The sequence below is a fragment of the Glandiceps talaboti genome, chromosome 12 (assembly GCF_964340395.1).
Source record: "Glandiceps talaboti chromosome 12, keGlaTala1.1, whole genome shotgun sequence".
Classification (NCBI taxonomy): Eukaryota; Metazoa; Hemichordata; class Enteropneusta; family Spengelidae; genus Glandiceps; species Glandiceps talaboti.
The window spans coordinates 18,009,234-18,026,568 of record NC_135560.1 but is presented as its reverse complement, the minus strand read 5'-3'; the positions used below and the strand labels follow the sequence as shown (position 1 = coordinate 18,026,568).

The 17,335-nt window shown below is 33.9% G+C and overlaps 2 protein-coding genes across 2 annotated transcripts; one reads left to right on the top strand and one right to left on the bottom strand.

Annotated features, from left to right (window-relative positions):
* Positions 1-1,473: 1,473 nt before the first annotated feature.
* Positions 1,474-9,988, bottom strand: LOC144443041 (pentatricopeptide repeat-containing protein 2, mitochondrial-like). Its single transcript, XM_078132414.1, has 11 exons — positions 9,907-9,988; positions 9,021-9,113; positions 8,522-8,651; positions 8,104-8,221; positions 6,872-6,950; positions 6,479-6,570; positions 5,639-5,752; positions 4,820-4,894; positions 3,852-3,965; positions 3,529-3,585; positions 1,474-2,623 (listed from the first exon to the last, which is right to left on the bottom strand). The coding sequence occupies exons 1-11, from the start codon at positions 9,986-9,988 to the stop codon at positions 2,456-2,458; spliced, it is 1,122 nt and encodes a 373-aa protein (XP_077988540.1). The 3' UTR covers positions 1,474-2,455.
* Positions 9,989-10,215: 227 nt separating this feature from the next.
* LOC144443040 (small ribosomal subunit protein mS27-like) lies at positions 10,216-17,016 on the top strand. Its single transcript, XM_078132413.1, has 10 exons — positions 10,216-10,291; positions 10,839-10,922; positions 11,764-11,849; positions 12,249-12,307; positions 12,665-12,779; positions 13,397-13,475; positions 14,153-14,274; positions 14,971-15,150; positions 15,556-15,672; positions 16,384-17,016. The coding sequence occupies exons 1-10, from the start codon at positions 10,216-10,218 to the stop codon at positions 16,714-16,716; spliced, it is 1,251 nt and encodes a 416-aa protein (XP_077988539.1). The 3' UTR covers positions 16,717-17,016.
* Positions 17,017-17,335: the final 319 nt, after the last annotated feature.

Below are 17,335 nucleotides of genomic sequence, written 5' to 3'. Positions count from 1 at the left end.
CTCATAGCTAATTTTATGAAATCATACATCAAACTGTTTGTCACGTGTATAACAACCCTATCATCTTGAAATAATTAGGGAAACTATTTATTACTGAAATAATATTAGGTCAACCATTTTAGAAAAATAACACTCTTGTAATGGCAGTGGTTTATCTTCTATATAATCACTGCATTATGCTTCTTTATCTGACAGTTGTAAAAAAAGATATCATTGCAGATGTATCACAAACAGTACACACTCTTTTCCAACTTTTCCATCTGGGAGACGTTTTAGGTCATTCAGATCCAGACGTGTTCATTCTAAAATAAATTTTATCTCAAAGCAGTACTTGTACAAAAAACACCCACTCATTTATTTTGGGTTTTGCCCAATTATATTTGTTTCCATGGTAACATGATATAATCAGTAATTCCACTGAAATAAGGACATACAAAAACATACTTATATAAAAACAAATTTTATTTTTACTACATATTATATATATGACATTTGTACCATGCTGTGACAGAACCCCGTGATATGTGAGTGCAAGTGTGGCATATTTGCAAAAGTGCTTGCACTGTTCTCTGCAGCAGTACTTTCACAAGCATAGTGAGTGAAGTGCAGGAGAAAACACTGCAAACATGATGGCACTCGCATGGCATGGGGTTCTGTTATTATTACATATGTTTATCTGAAACAACAAATTTACATACAAATGATATGTGATCATGAACTTTTGTGTAGACCATGTCCTCATTTGCATGTAGGTATGCAATAAATGTTTCATATTGCTCTGCAGTGCAAATGCCAAGTAATCTCTGGTGCATATGTGTAATAATACCATGGGGGGTGGGGGGGGGGGGGGTGGCATGGGGGTGAATTGAAGGAATGGATGTAAATAAAGAATTTGAGAATTGGATTCTAAGATGATTGAATGAGTCATAACTCCAATAACAAATTTAATTTTTTTTCAGATATTGGCATAAAGGTTGGTCTACATACCAACAATTAGAATGAAGTACTTAGGCAAACAAAATGATAGTTCAAGCCCGGTAAATAATTTGTTTAAATACATTTCTTGAACTTTTACACGGCAAAACCTCTTGTTAAAATTTCTATCTATTGTCAAGTCTCTTTAAATGGCTGAGAACTTGTAAAATACTGAAATCTGAAAATTCAATTGTGAACATCATGCATTGGCCAAGTTCTAATCATGTATTTACAGGAGAGTTGACCATTAAGTTATTGTACATCAAGTCTAGTTCTACACTCTGCTGTAGACACATTAGTGAAATCACAGTAGAACTATCTATTGTCTGTGGTCATATGTAGGTCTTCAATATTACATTTCTATGAACAACATTGAAACACACAAACCAAAAATAATCAAATCTTGTGAATAACTGTTATTTATTAAGCTTTGAGATCATAATCTCCATCACTTCATATACACTAATAGGTATTCAAAATATAATTAAAGGGCCATGTTTCAATCCCGGGTCACCACATTAGTGTATGTTAATCAGAATTACAAGGGATCACTCTGTTGTTCTCGGCAAAAATTTTCTATTGCTCTGACAAAAAAACATATTTGGCATCTAGATTTTAATTTTTAATCAATGTGGGCTTTTAATACAACACATAACACCAAAGTAAAGCGTTTTATGTATGTATGTACAACAATCATTTATAGCATCCATATCAAGAGTAAAATACATTCATTTGCTAATTGGCCACATTACAAAGGCCACATGCTAGGCTTGTAAATAAACCATTTAAACTTTTACACTTGATATGAATGCTATAAATGAGTGTAGCACATACAGAAAGTGCTTTACTTCAGTGTTACTCATTGTAAAATAAACGACTAAGAACATAAATGTATTTGAAATAATAAATAAGAAACACATTTTCATATAAAAATGAGATTCTGGTTGTCTGGCTTTCCATATATTTATGCAACAAAATGTATATAATACATGAAAGGTTGGTAAAACATTATTTTATTTTACAGGGCAATGATTGATCAATCAATCAATCAATCAATCAATCAATCAATCAAGTTGTAGAGTATCAGTTTCCAGTATCACTGTCTGATGTACATCTGCACTTCCAGTTGGAAGGAAAGCTGTGATTTATGAAATGACACACACTGTCACAATACCACTAAATGTAATAATTTATATGTTGTAAGAATGTTAGTACACTTTTGTACTATATAATGTTTTATTTCTTGCATAAGAGTTATGACTGTATTAAGCAAATGTACAAAACTGTTCCATTTGTATGATCAATAGAAAACTAACCCTGACTTTCAAAGTAGGGTAACAAAATTCAAAACACCATGATCAGGGGCAGGGCGCTAATGACATGACATAACATGACATGACATAACATGACATTTGGTTTCGTCTTCTCAACTCTTCATAAGGTAGACTTTATAATCTTCATTTATAGCACTGCTTGTCTACTAATCTAATAGAGGGTCTGTGATTGGTTTGAATGATCTTCCTCCATATGATCGGTTGTCAAATGGTTTGTTATATTGATTCCTATTGGCTACAGGAGTTCGACACAGTAAACTATCTATACTATCCTTGTATATATGTCCCCCTGCTTGTAGATGTCTCTGAATTTCCTACAAAAATAAAAACAAACAATTGTTAAAATCTGAACACAGGTACTTTGTGATGATGAGAGCCATCAAAGTTGATGCATAGTGTAACAAATTTTGTTCATAAAAAATCAGGACATTTACATACAATATTTTTCAAGAAGTCTTTGTCAATGAACCGTTTACATTAACAGCTGATCAAAGCTGAACGATTCAGCTGAAATACACAAGGTCAAAACTTAATGAGTTCGTAACTACTATATGATATCTATAAACTGTTGTGGGTGTCCAGAAACCTTGCTAAAACTATCTTGATCTTAGTATTGTGATTCAATAGCTTGAAAGGGAAATGAAACTATTCTACTTCTACTTCTACTTCTATACTGTGTAAACATCCTAAAAGGATTATCATCACACAGGCGTAACGCTGGCGGCGTCCTTTAGATCTCACCCTTGTTCAGGTGAGCACGATTTATGAGATCGGTGATATCAATGCTGGAGAGGGCAGATTTGAAACTGTCTATTGTCTTTGCTTGTTGAATGGATAATGGTAAGAGATTCCATTCTGGAATTGTCCGAGGAATGAGTGAATATTTATAATAGTTTTTCTTAGCGATGATTGATATGAAAGAAGAACCAGGTACACTTCCCCTAGTAGAACGTGATGATGATTCTGGTAGTTTATCATCTTGATAAGCAATTAGATTATTAGTAGTTTTGTATAGGAAAGTTAGTCTGCTAACTGCCCTGCGATTTTCAAGGCATTGTCATTGAAGCTTCCGTAGCATATCGGATACACTGGCCTCCCTCTTGTAGTTTCCGGTGACAAATCGAAATCTACACGAGGTACTAAAAATAGGAATACTTAAAATGGGACTATTGTTGTTATCCTTATACCATTCTGTTTGACAATCTTTGCATCAACTTACTTCAAAATGAGTTTCTAATTCTTCATTATTCTTCACTGAGTCTTTCACTTTATCAACCTGTCAAATGTCAAATAGTGCAAATAAAATATGTGAGAACACAATAATGACATTCTTCAGTTGATGGGTTTAATGACATTAAGATTAAATTATGTTATCAAATTGTTTATGAATTATGTCTGGAGACCAGGTCTGTGTTCTGCAGTAAGCAGATACCGTACTACAAGTACAAAAGTATATGCAACAAAATTACTGCCAAAATTCAAGTACATGTATTAGTCTTGATTGTCACTGAGCCTGAAGTTATAACATGAATTATTACTTACTGCTTCCTGTACCACTTCCCATCTCTTGACAAAAGATGGAATATCCCTGTCATAGATATTCTGTAAATTCTTTAAAGCGCTCACCAGATTGTCTGTCATACAGTCAGCGATTATCTGCAAATAGCACATAGCAAAAAGATGAAACATGGAAAATATCAAATACTAAACGCTGGATGAATAAACTTGACAAAAATGATAGTCAAATATGAAAACTGACAAAAACAATTCCTTTGATGAGGGGGGATGAAGGGGGTGACATGATGGGGTGGTAAGAGTTAACTTTGTTTTAAAAATCAAAATTTCAATAGGCCATAAAATGGAATATATACAAACATGGTTTATTTGCTGTACCATAACAAAGATAAACAATGACTTACATAACAGATATTGTGGTATTGTATATTACTGTGACTGTTTGACATACTCCTATTAGAACATATGGAGTGATATTTAATGTGTTGATAAGTAAGTCCAGTAAATCTTAAGAAAATGTGTGTCTTACTTTGGTCAATCATTTATAGACTATACATGAAGTTGCCATTTGAAATTTATCACAATGAGAGTCAGTACCTGTCTGTTACCAGTCCAAATATGAGGAAAATTCTATCCATTCAAGGTCAAATTATACATGGTTGATTTTATGATGTAAACCTCAATTATGGGTGGGTGGGGGGGGGGGATTAGGAGGAGATCTGACCAATAATGAAGGAATAATGGTAATACTGTGGGTGTCTTCGTATTGCTAGCCATTTAACCCTAATCCTGCCACAGCCATTATATTTTTAATACTTGGATATTCCACAAACAATGCAACCATCATTTTTCAGCATTATAGTGATATACTATAACAAACTAAAGGACCTTCCTGCCATATTACTGTTTTATTGTAAATGTGTTTCTCAAGGTCATAATCAATTTGCTGATATGTTTCTAGATGGCGCTGTTCACTACAAGTATAGTATACATACCTGTAAACTCCTACAGACTTTGTATTCTGGATATTTTATCAGTGATAAAATTGATAAAGCTTTCTGGGGATCATTCTATTATATTGGGAGGAAGAAGACACATGATCAGTGTATATAATGTTACTGTTAGCCAACAACGAATGCCACTGGGTCCCTCAATGTGTGGTTGGCCACATATGCTAATGTTGTCCAAAACATGAATTTGAAATGTTAAAATTTTTGAATTGCGTCAGTTTCTTTATGAATACATCATCAATTTTCATAGCAATGATGATCACACTTAATTAACATAGACCATTAATTCCACTACGTCACCATCACATACTATCACTAGGGGCACTGTAATAATAATGTTGGTTTTTATATAGCACTTTCCCACTCTGTGCTCAAAGTGGTCTGCAATTATTACAGTGGCACAATGGTTATTTCTACTCCCTGAGGAGCATACAATCCATTGCAGCCTTCATAAGTGCATAGGATTAAAGCATTCATTCTATCCTACCAGGTCCCCAATTATACAGGTCCCCAATTATACAGGTGGGTTGTCTGTTCATATCATGAGATGATGGTCTATTAGTTTCTACATTGTACATTAATTAAAGATGGTACAAAACTGTAAGCAACACATACAAGAACTTCTCCATTGAGGCTGACACTTGCAGGTATCTTTCATTTACAAAATGTAACCAGTGTACCAACACCATATTCTGTCACTATAGGGGGCACTGTTCACAGTTTGTCATATGTTCAGATAAGAGTACTGGTACTACCAGGGGAATTTCTCATGATGAGATGTTGTCCTAAGTTGTTATACATTACCTGATTTATAGCTAAAGCTGCTGCAAAGCTGTAAGCAACACGAACAAGAACCTCTCCACTAATCTGACTCTCCTCTAGAATTGTCTGTGCCATATCATATGATTCTGGTGTGTTCTGAAATCAAAATAGATTCTTGGGGTGAAAACAACCTTCAATGAATATCAACATTATTAATTCCACAGTGACTAATTTCTACCACATTTACCAGAATTTCTCTTGTTATTAATGAACATCCTCTTGTTTTCCTACTTTGGGACATCTTCAGAGCTAATTTATCACCATGGTAACCTACTGACAAGTGAACACATTATTTTGGAAAGCTGAAAGTCATTCACAAGGTCTAGTTCTTCAGGAGCACAGAATCTTAAACATCATATCAGGTATTTTATAAAAATTCAGTAAATCTTTGGAGAAATGAAGTAATTTAAAATTCTTTTTTTTTCTCTTTTTTATCAACTTTCTAATATCTGAATATAAATTGCTCATGGACAATATATGACTAACAAATTATACACCAAACCTCATGCACACCAAACCACCAGTATGGTGTACTAGAGGTATTTGTGCAAGTGCCTATGGTATTATCTGTGGCTGCACTTGTGAGTGAAAGTGCAGTAGAAAACACCATAACTTGTGTGCAAATACCCGAAGTGCCCACACTGACACATACACACACATTGTGGGCTTTCTTTAATATGAAACAAGTTTGGAAAATACATCACATCATATTACATACTGGAGTGCGTATGCATTCATTTCCATACATCATTTGCCACAATGTTCTCAGTACAGCATGGCAGTGTAAGAATGTAATATACTGGTACATCTATTTTTACTTACAAGTTTATAACATGCTGCCAATGCCAGTGTGTATGAATCTTTGGCTTTTTTGACTCCCTGAAGTGCAAATTCTTCAAAAACTGTTAAAACTCCTACAAAACAAATTAGAGTGAGAATAGTTCAACAGTACATCTATGTCCACAATGAATGTCATTTCTCTGATTGTACTTGGATCAATTCTGCACTTGAATAATTGTACAATACAGTAACAAATTCATACTTTTAACCTTCTATTTGACTCAAAAATGAAAAAGCCAGTTAAAGTCTAACAATTCAAATTCCGCTGATAAATTTTTGATTTTGATCAAAAATGTAGAAAATGTCTTTGCCATGCCTATATGAGTTCAGTCAAGCTAAAAATGATTTGTAGAGTGTCAAGTTATTTTGCCGTACTTTCATATTCCCCAGCTTCAAATAGGGTATCCATTACTATGTTGAAGGTTGAAGAGTCACTAAAAAATCCATGAAGATCCTGTAGTGAGAAAACAAAAACAAAAAAATCAAGGACTGTATTAAAGTGGACCAATAAGTAAAATAATAAAGGAACTCATGTATTATGGTTAACAGCCAATCTGTTGTAGTCATCTTGGTGCCATATATCTATTTACCTGTTTCCTACTTTCATTGTAATTTGTTCTTTTTTGGTTAATCAGTGAGCACCTTGTTCCTACATCTGACACAATACCATAGCAGTTCTTGTACCAAATCTCATACTTATGTGTAGCCAACCAGAATCAGTCGTGTAATATAACACTCAACGATCGAAATTGAAATAAAGAGAAACACCAAACTATAACAGTAATCATAACATCACTGTCTGCACTCTGCGTTTGAGCTCTTCAAGTTTTCAAATGAGCATTCTGATGTACTGTACCAGTATGTTTTGATGTATTACATGCTCTCATTGGTTGAGTAAATCCACTCAGTGTGCAGTTTTTGAACATGAACTGCTATGGTATTGTGTCAGATGTAGGAACAAGGCATCACCCATGGGAAGAACAAAGGACGATAATAGTAGGAAACAGAGGAAAATAAAGAAATCAAGCCAAGTTCACTACATCAGATTTTAATCAAATTGGGGTTAACAGCATGACCTATCAAGGGTCAAGAAATCTTTGCATCACAAATTTCAATGATCATTCATATTTGTATTTGATAAAGTGACATGAGCTGTAAGTATCCACACATAAGTATGTATACATTTTGGGGGTAGTTTTTGCTGCATAATAAAAGGTAACTATCATGGAAGTATTTAAAATTGAAATTTTCTCACATTTTCACCCAAATAAACTTGGAAATCAAGTTATGGTACTTTAACATTTTCACAGACTAAGACTGCAGCAACCATTCTCATGTGGTAATTCTCCTATTCATCTTAGTGCATTAATACATCTTTTTTTTTTTGCAAATTACATTAATGACAAACTTGTATTTTCAAGCATGATAATCATTTCCATAAAATACTGTATATTATTTATACATATATGAAAATGGAAACTAGATGGCCTCACAAAGACTCGACTAAAAAGCTTTCAAAAAAAACTTTGCCAAGCTTTCATCCTGTAAACAGAGCATCATTAGGTTGGGTCTTGCTATTGCAAGTATGAAAATGAATGCAGGCTTACTTTATCTGTTGCTACTTCTACCATCCTTTCCCTAAGTCCTAAACTGTTACACATCCTCATAATTACTGGACCAAATCGAAATTTCCTAAAAGCAACATTCGAGTTTTGTAAGTGATACCTACAACAAAGAAGAAGTTACACAAATCACCAAGATTGTAAAAAACAGGTTGAGTTCACCTATGTACTTATACTTCGTGTAGACTAAATGTGCAATAGTGATTGCTTGTATTTACCTATTTTATTTAGAAAGCACATACAAAGCAAACTGTTTACACATCTTGCCATTCATTAGGTTACAAACACAGACGTAGTGTGTGCTTTTTCAAATTGTGCCATTTCTCATCCACATTGCGACTTTCAAGCAACCAGAACCTCCATTGTTTATGTATGTTTTGACAAAATAAAATGAACGACTCACTTTTTTACCACTTGTAAAGCAAATGATGCCTGTTCTTCAGTATGGCATGTATGTAGCAGCATCTTGAGTTCATCAGTAAATAGGACATCATTCCTTTCAACTTTGGTTGTCATTGCTTTGTGAAATGTCTCTGTTATGATGAAACATTGAATGAAGTTTTTATTATTCTGTACCTTTGTTGACAACAGGTGTATGATATAAACCCTATCTGAAATCCAACCCTAATCAGAAATCTCTAGCGTTTAGATAAATATGTATATAATCTTTTATACAGTTGTTCCACTTTTCTATATTGCCATCCTTTGTACAATCAGTTTCACTCAAAGTTTGTGTTCACCTATGAGTGTTAACTGTGCAATTACACACGTTTAAAAAAAATATTTTCATATGTCATGTATATTATATATAAATAAGTGCCCCAAAGTCATGTGTTGTTGTGATGTAGAACAGCCAGAGTATATATTCCATAATATTTTTGGCTTATGCATGGTATTCTTACCTAAATCACCATATAATCTATCTTCTGCTCTGAGTTTTTCTTTTTCAAAGTCATCATATCTTGTTTTTTCTGGAGGAAGTAAATGCCTTACACCTGCAATAAATTTAAACATTATGATATACATCCCAACAACTTGTATTGCTGCAGCGTTGTCAGAGCAATACATCCAGAGTCTGAGATAAACAAATTGATGTGTACCTCAGTCTTCTTCAGAGCAGGTTACTCATCCGTGTGAACGCGATTCAGAAGAAACTTAAGTTCTGGCTAAAATTCAAACAACTGAATTTCATATATTTATCTTGTTTCCGAAATATAACTTTTATGGAAACAGACAGCAGTAAAAGTACTGGGTAAATGAAATAACAGATATTTAAGAAACAGACTGACAGACAGACAGACAGACAGACAGACAGACACAAACAAACGAACAAACAAACAAACAAACAAACACAAAAACAAAAACAAACACAAAAACAAAAACAAACACAAACAGGTAATACTGATCACAAATGTAGTACGAAGAATCATCAACTGTCCTTAAAATTGAGATACTAATTACTATGCAAAACATCACTGCATCAGAAAATATGAAATTGCTACCGGTGAATTTCAATTTCACACGGAATTTATACATTTAATTCTTTATTAGGTTAAAATCATCTGTCTATATTGACGATTACTATGTGCACTTTTTATATGATCAGATTTATAATGTATCAATGTCATTGTACATGATGTACATGTATGTGAAGAACTTTTACTACACACGTGCACCGTTTACATAGGACTTAGCATATCCGTTTTGTCGGAACTAAATTACTCCGAGTTCCGTTTCTTATCTATGTTCATGATTACATCTAAATTAAGAATAATTTATACCACTTACTTGATACGACAGGACTGTATGCAGTCCGCGAACTTTTCGTAAATGACTGAACGAGAGAACGACCAAACATGAAGGCAGCCATCATTAAAAACTTAAAGATTTGCAGACTGTGGGTTCGTATAAATATTACAATTTTGTTTTTTATTTAGCAACATACATGCACGCAAATTTGCTACTATTAAAATAAAATATATGTATATCGGTGGCTTAAATTAACCTAGTACATTTATCTATTTTATATATGCGATATTCATTTAAATAATTTTCGAATGATGTTCTGAATAGTAAAAATAATCATCTATTTCCAAAATGGCTGTTCACATGTGTAGGCATGCGGCGCTCAGAGTTAAAAACTTAACACTATCTTTTACTAGTGTACACAGAGGTGAGATGGTTATGGCTTTTCAGATATTTGAGTTACAATATGTAATGCTTAATATGCACAGGTGATCGGAATCTAAACAGTGGGTTGTTACTGAGTTGTTGTGGTATAATATTTACAAGTCAATACTTCACAACCCGTTACAGTTCTTGACTGGAATATTTGATACATATACATTGCACTTTGATTCGTGCATTAAATTGTTCCAGGAATGTTTGACACAACGAACAAATAATTTCGGGCTTTAGGATTATTACTTCCAATATATTGGAAAGCGAAGATCAGAATAAATTCGTCTACCAAATTAAGATCAAGAGGTATCTCATGACCATGGAAGTATACATGTATATCACAGGGGCTTGAAGTTGAGGCATTGGTACTGAGGTAGAGTGCGCCCCCTGTGATACCCTTTTACCAAATTTCATTATATCTGATTGACAATATTTGTCATCATTCGTTATGCCAGAGATTTAAAAATAATAAAATGATTAATTTTATTATTATTACTTGTGATAAAAGATAACCTAAATAATTTATCTTTTATGGTTAGTTCTCTGTATCAGGACTCTTCTGAGTGATGCATATTATTGCAATGATGTGTGGACACAGAGAAATAGATTGCCTGCTAACCTAGGTAAGAAGAATATTTCACTGTAATATTGTGTGAAATCTCATTGTTGTCACTTTCAATTGCGTTATTGCTTTAATGAAGCTTCGGCAAGGATCAGCCTCAGGTGCAAATTCTTAGTGGGTTTTAAAGTTTTCGTGCCGTGAGGCGACATCAATAGCAATTCACCACATGATTAAAAACCAACTTGGAGGGATGAGCTATGTGATGTAAACATAATTACCATATGCAGTCATGGTTGTGGGACATCGTAATATAATTTTAGGTTTGAACAAAATTTGAAATGGCTGATAGCGAAATCCCAAGTGTAGTAGGAAAAAGTTAGTACAAATCCCACATGACTGGTTTGTAGGCTAGATAATATTTTGTACTCTGTGTAGTTCCTTGACAACATGATGATGATATATTAAAGTTTACATTGTAAATGAAAATTGAGTGTAAAGTTTGAGGAGGGGTTTATTATTATGATTTGGTCAGCCCCTCCCCTCCCCTCCCCCTCCCCCTCTATATGTTCTGTACTATAACAATCTAACTCGGTCACTTGTCACATTCTATTTCACCCCCAGCTATGTACAGGGCATATCATCTGAGGTATTAGAAAATATTTGTTCACAAATGTGGAAAATAGTTGCTTTTTTTTTTAGTTAAATAGCTGCTTGCAGAGATAAGGCATTCTATAAATCTTCTTTATTATCATTATCATTATTATTATTATTAAAAAGGAGGATGGTTAGATTGAAACTGACTTTAACACGAAGAACACAATGTGCATAAAATTAAAAGCTGATACTATGCAATAGGTACAAGGTAAAGGAAAGTTCTGATTTTTAGCTTTTCATTTGTTAAGGTGAACTCATCAAAAAGATGGAAAAGAAATTTATGTCATTAAAAGGTGGTCCGATACACCATGTGTCATCAGTTGATCTAGACACGGTAAGTAGGAGAACTTACAATATACCGGTATGTAGATTTGTTTTTTCAAAATCAAGAAATGATGAATCTTGTGACAAAGAAAGTCTGAATGTTCTTTCAAGTAACTGGTTCATCTTGCCCTGACCTTGAAAGACACAGTTTCGAAAGTCTTATTTTCAGATGACTATCGTAAACAAAGATAATATATATGTTTACAGGTATTTGCCAAATGAAATCAATCAATTGACTACTCAATATGTCAGATATTAACTGGAATGTCTCATCTTTTGCTTCATGTGCTGTCTGAAAAAGGGGTAGAAATTTTTTGTTTTTTAACCACACACACTCATTGAGAACGTCACTGCTGACTCTATGGTTGTACAAATATTTGCTTATGTTTTCATCCTGTGTATTTTACAGTTTATAAACAACATGGAAACCACAAATCATTTACTCCAAGGTCAAGACTTGCTGTACAAGTAAGTTTATTAGATATGCTATCAGTTTTTTGAAAAAATATCGCTGTTATGCATACATTCCATTATTTGTGTTTGTGTTATATTTGAAGTTAGGTGAATTTTTTAGAGTTTACTAATGTAAAAAATGAGTTCATGCATGTCATAAAACTCTCCATAGAGAATGTGGGTTATATCACTAAAAGAGTTTTGAAATTACTTGTAGCTTTCATAGAATATGTCTGTTGTTTATTCAAATTCTGTAATTCTGTGCCATAATTTAGTGCAAACTTTCCAATCTTTTCTGATTACAATTTTCTATTTCCATGTATTTGTAATTGAAGTTGACTTTAATACTTGACTTTTGTTATTGTATAACAGATACAGACATTCACCATCATCATACTATCTAAGGGATTCAACAGTCCATTCATGGATCAGAGCCTGCTTAGAATTCAATTCAGCAGATCAAGCCTTCACTACTGTTACAGATAAGGTAAAGGGAGCCCTCATGTGTCAATAGTTCACTTTGTAATGTGCAAAATGAGTCAAATTTTTTGAAAGCGATATAAATTTTAGATACAATGTACATCAGTTATATGTGCAGTAGTGAGGACTGTACCAGTGTATGTTGTAATGAGGTATTTGCTGTAGTAATGAAACCTGAAATACTTGTATCGATACTGCACCACCACCACCACCACCACCACCACCACCACCACCACAACATCAAGCAATGCAAGGCCCCACACAGCTCTTTGTGGGTTATGTCTTTCGATGTATTGAAATAATTGACTAGCTAACAAATCACTATTGTATTTCTCATATGTATTCTATATATGTATTCTATGGAGCCAGAGAGATCACTCCTGTAGGTATCTACTTCCATCAATTATCAATGATGCATTGTTAGAAGTGTATTAATGTAAGGAGTTTTGACATTTTTCTACACAAATAAACTCTGATGAATGTGTTGGAAAGCTCTAGTCTAGCAAACTGGTTTCCATATCCTTCAGAACAAAAGTAATAATGTATGTAAAAATAACAAGTGTAAATCTTTAATCAGTTGAAAGTTTTCACGATAATAAAAAGTTAATTTCTCCTTATTTCCAGACACACTATGGTTTGTTTCCAGACAACTACACTTTCAATTTAATGTTAGATACATACCTCAGATCAGGAGATAAGCAAAGTAAGATTTTACAATTGAAACCTTGTACACCTTTCTAACACCTGCCTCACTATGTAACAATGTCACCAATGTCAATGGCTCAGGGAATGGTTTCCATCCATCTTTGCATCATAGAAGTACCAGTATGTTGTAATTTCAGCCATAGCTAACATTATGACCTACTGACTGTTTTATTGCTCTCTTTGTTCTCCAAATTTACATGGAAATTAAAATTGAGTATAAAAATTGCAAGTATTACATGTAAGGTAATATAAGGGATTTATTTATAAAGGGATGTACATGTTATGTTGTAGAGAGTATAGATAGTTTATTTATTTATTTATTTATTTTTTAAATTATGTTCATTTGGGATAAAAATGCAGAACATACATTATAAGTACACCAGATAGATACACATAAAATAGAGGCAAATTTGAAAATAAAGTCCAAAAACAAATCCGAACATATGGTACAAGAATAAGAAAGAGTGAGGGTGGATTAGATCAATGGACTATTTGCAACGATGGATGCCCTGTGAATGATTGGAATAGGGACACAAGAAAGCTTGTTTCTGTTTTTGACATTCTTACCAGGTTGGAACCGTTAATATTTAGCAGTGTTCAGGATCATGCACTGTCTCAAGTGTCATCTGTTATTCTTGATATTCCTCTGACACAATTTTGTGTTTCTGTTTCCAGAAGCAACCAAGGTTGCCATAGAAATGATGGAGCAAGAAGTGTTATCACCAAAGCAATGTTTATCTCAACTATTAGCTTTATATACTTGTCATCAGTGCATCAATAGTGGAGAAGAAATGGAGGTAGAATCCTTTTTTTTACTCTGATTGACTGTAATACATTACACAGTGTTGAAGAAACTCTAGCTCTTCTTAAATATTCTGTTTTCTTAAAATTTTACCATGGTGGGCGGTCGTAAATTTGTTCGGATAAACAATCGTTCGGATAAACGGTCGAGCTGTCATTCACACATACTTTTTGCCGACCAAGGCAACATTGGCATTGACAGCGTGGGGTACACTGAGCATTGTCGTTCATAAAGTACGTCGTTCACACTGCGTCTTTGTCGGCATTGAAACAATATTTATTCATGTTATTGTCGGTGTTTAAAACACTTGACGTCGATTGTAAAGACATAATACGTAATTGCAAGTTTTTTTCGAGAGTCCGTATCGGTCAACACTTCCATTGTTGAAATTTCATTACTAATTCATGGAACCAAGAACTCTTATTTGGATAAACCGAATTTCGGATAAACGGCGTTCGGATAAACGGCGTTCGACTGTATCTGTGTTTGCATAAATTCTCTTTTACTCAGCTCTAAGATATCAAGGAAAACAAATCATTCATACTGATTTGAAATAAATAGTTTTGTATAAAACAATTTATCGCTGTACCAAATGAAACCATATACAATATGTAACAATAAGGCAAGGTTAAGTTAAAAAGAGAAAAAGATTTTAGACTCCCTAACTTAACCTGTTTTGTATCATTTATAGGAAGAAACCAAGAAACAGATAGGAATGACATTAATTGATAGCACAAGGGGTCAGGACCACCTAGCTGCTAGAAGTTATCATGTCATAGGTCATGCCATGGTGGGAAATCTAGAGAAGATGGTGAAAACTTTGTCTAAGATGGTGGACACTGGTTCTACACCTTGTGTTGTACAAGAAGCTGTAAGTATATACACATATCAAGCCAAATTAGTCATGTTGTGATAATGCCTAGAAATATCTCTTAGTTCTACTTAAAATGCCAGTATACAGTATTGGTTCATCTATAATAACATTTTCTAGTATTGGATTCATATGAATTTATGCATGAGTATAAAATCAACCTATATCACAGTTTTCATCATGTAAAATTTGTGTTCATCATTCAACAAAATTTGCATCTTGTGCTTATGATGTCGATGACATTTTTTGGTGCACCAAAGGTTATGCCATTGCTTCATTCATTCTGTTTGCAGCAACAGATCTCATGATTACTAGAGATTATTGAACCATGTTTTCCAGTTTTCTGTCTGTCCAATCTCCTGGTATTTCGAGACAACTTTATTTACATAACTTGTTATCTCCTAGGTTGATACAATCAAAGATACATTCCTCAAGAATGAAGAGGAAGACGTGGACCAAGAAGATGATGGTATTATAATATATGATATAGAGGCAGAAGAGAAACTCATGAACACACTAAAGGTATTAAAAATATATGACAATCACATGGTCTTTTCTCTGAAACTAAACTGTTCCAGTGTACTGATTGGTTAAAACACATCACATGACCGTCTATAAACAGAATATTGCCGACAGGGGAGTATGCTAATGTGTGGAATTGTGTATACATGGCAAGTATAACTATTCAACACCACTGTTGCTGTAAAAGTATTGTATGAATTCATTTCCAAAATGTGTTCTTAGTTTTAATACAGCTATGCAGAGTTTGACTTTTGAGGCAGCAAGTATTTTATATTCTGTAAGAAAAAGACAAAAAGAGAAAATCTTGACTCTTTCTACACTTAATCTATATTGTATTAATGATATAAATATGTACACCACAATTCATCACAATGTGAAGAGAGGATCAGAGTTATCATTAAGTTTATGAAACCCAGGGCCCAAAAGCAGAAAGTGGAATTCTGGTAAATGTATCATAGATTGCCATACCTTGTGTCATAATAGGGAAACCTGGTAAAATATTTGGTAACTTGCCTAACTTTGACTAGTCTGTAAGATACAGACATTTGTGCTACGCTATTAGCCAACAGTCACAAGCCTATCAGTGATAGGGCTGAACAACATAATGTATCTTACAGTCAAGGATTTTACTTACTGCCTGTTACAAAAACATTGATTATACTGTGTTATATTTCATGCAGAGAATTTACAAGTTTCATTCTTCTTTCACAGGAACTTGTTGAATGTCTGGAAAAAGACCGAGTATCATCTGAAAAGCTTGATGACGTGATTGACCCGTACATTACAAGTCAAATTACAGAACTAGAAAAAGAACACATTGACCAATATCCTTCAAAGCTTGGCAATGACTACAAAGATGCCTCTGCAGATATACAGAGACAAATACAGGCCAAGGAAACTAAGTTAGCCGAGATAAAAGCCAAGGAAAGGGAAATTTGGGAATTGATGATTGGGGAACCAGGAAAGCCAGATCCTCCACCAGTATTGAGCGAAGAGGATATGAGAGTTATTGCAAAAAAGGAGAAATATATTTATAGATACTAGATGGTCTAGTTGTATGAATCTTAGTGTGTGGACATTTCAACTGATAGTACTTGTATGTTTGTCTACATAGATGATGGGGCCTGCATTTCTCTTTGGAGTAAACAGAAGAAACACTCGGACAAGTACTAGATTATTACAACAGTGGATTAACTTCCTGTTTTCAATATCTTGTATATTATACATGACAATGAAATCAAATAGTACACTTGTTGGGGCTGTAAATTGTATTTTCCTTTTTACAAATTTATATGAAGTCTGCAGCTGTCAGATTCAGGTTGGGAAGATATCTTCAAAGCAGTCATGGAGTAGTTACTGTTACCCGTCAAAGTTGGTCTGGAACCCATTCCTGTACTAGAACTAGATGCCCAAGTGCAAAATTTGGTCTGCATTTGTGAGAGTGTGTACAGCAAAGTTTGGTCAATTTGCCAGGTACCCTGAGATATCAACCCGTATGCTCATATTTTGTGTCCACATGTTGGAATGTTTGAGTTCATTCATTCAATAGTTTGGTGGAGAATTATTTTGCAATCTCAAAGCAAACCACAAACATTCAACCACAAATATTGACAAACCATATGTTATCTTTAGTAAGTTTTATTTTCACTCTTGGTTTGTATGC

Excerpts from the sequence above, each read along its gene's own strand:
- LOC144443041 (XM_078132414.1), bottom strand. The coding sequence starts at position 9,988 with ATGGCTGCCTTCATGTTTGGTCGTTCTCTCGTTCAGTCATTTACGAAA. Across the intron at positions 4,895-5,638 it reads CAGCTTTAGCTATAAATCAG|AATGATCCCCAGAAAGCTTT; the intron begins GTAATGTATAAC and ends CCAATATAATAG. Across the intron at positions 3,966-4,819 it reads AAGTCTGTAGGAGTTTACAG|ATAATCGCTGACTGTATGAC; the intron begins GTATGTATACTA and ends TGCTATTTGCAG.
- LOC144443040 (XM_078132413.1), top strand. The coding sequence starts at position 10,216 with ATGGCTGTTCACATGTGTAGGCATGCGGCGCTCAGAGTTAAAAACTTA. Across the intron at positions 13,476-14,152 it reads CAGATCAGGAGATAAGCAAA|AAGCAACCAAGGTTGCCATA; the intron begins GTAAGATTTTAC and ends TTCTGTTTCCAG. Across the intron at positions 15,673-16,383 it reads AACTCATGAACACACTAAAG|GAACTTGTTGAATGTCTGGA; the intron begins GTATTAAAAATA and ends CTTCTTTCACAG.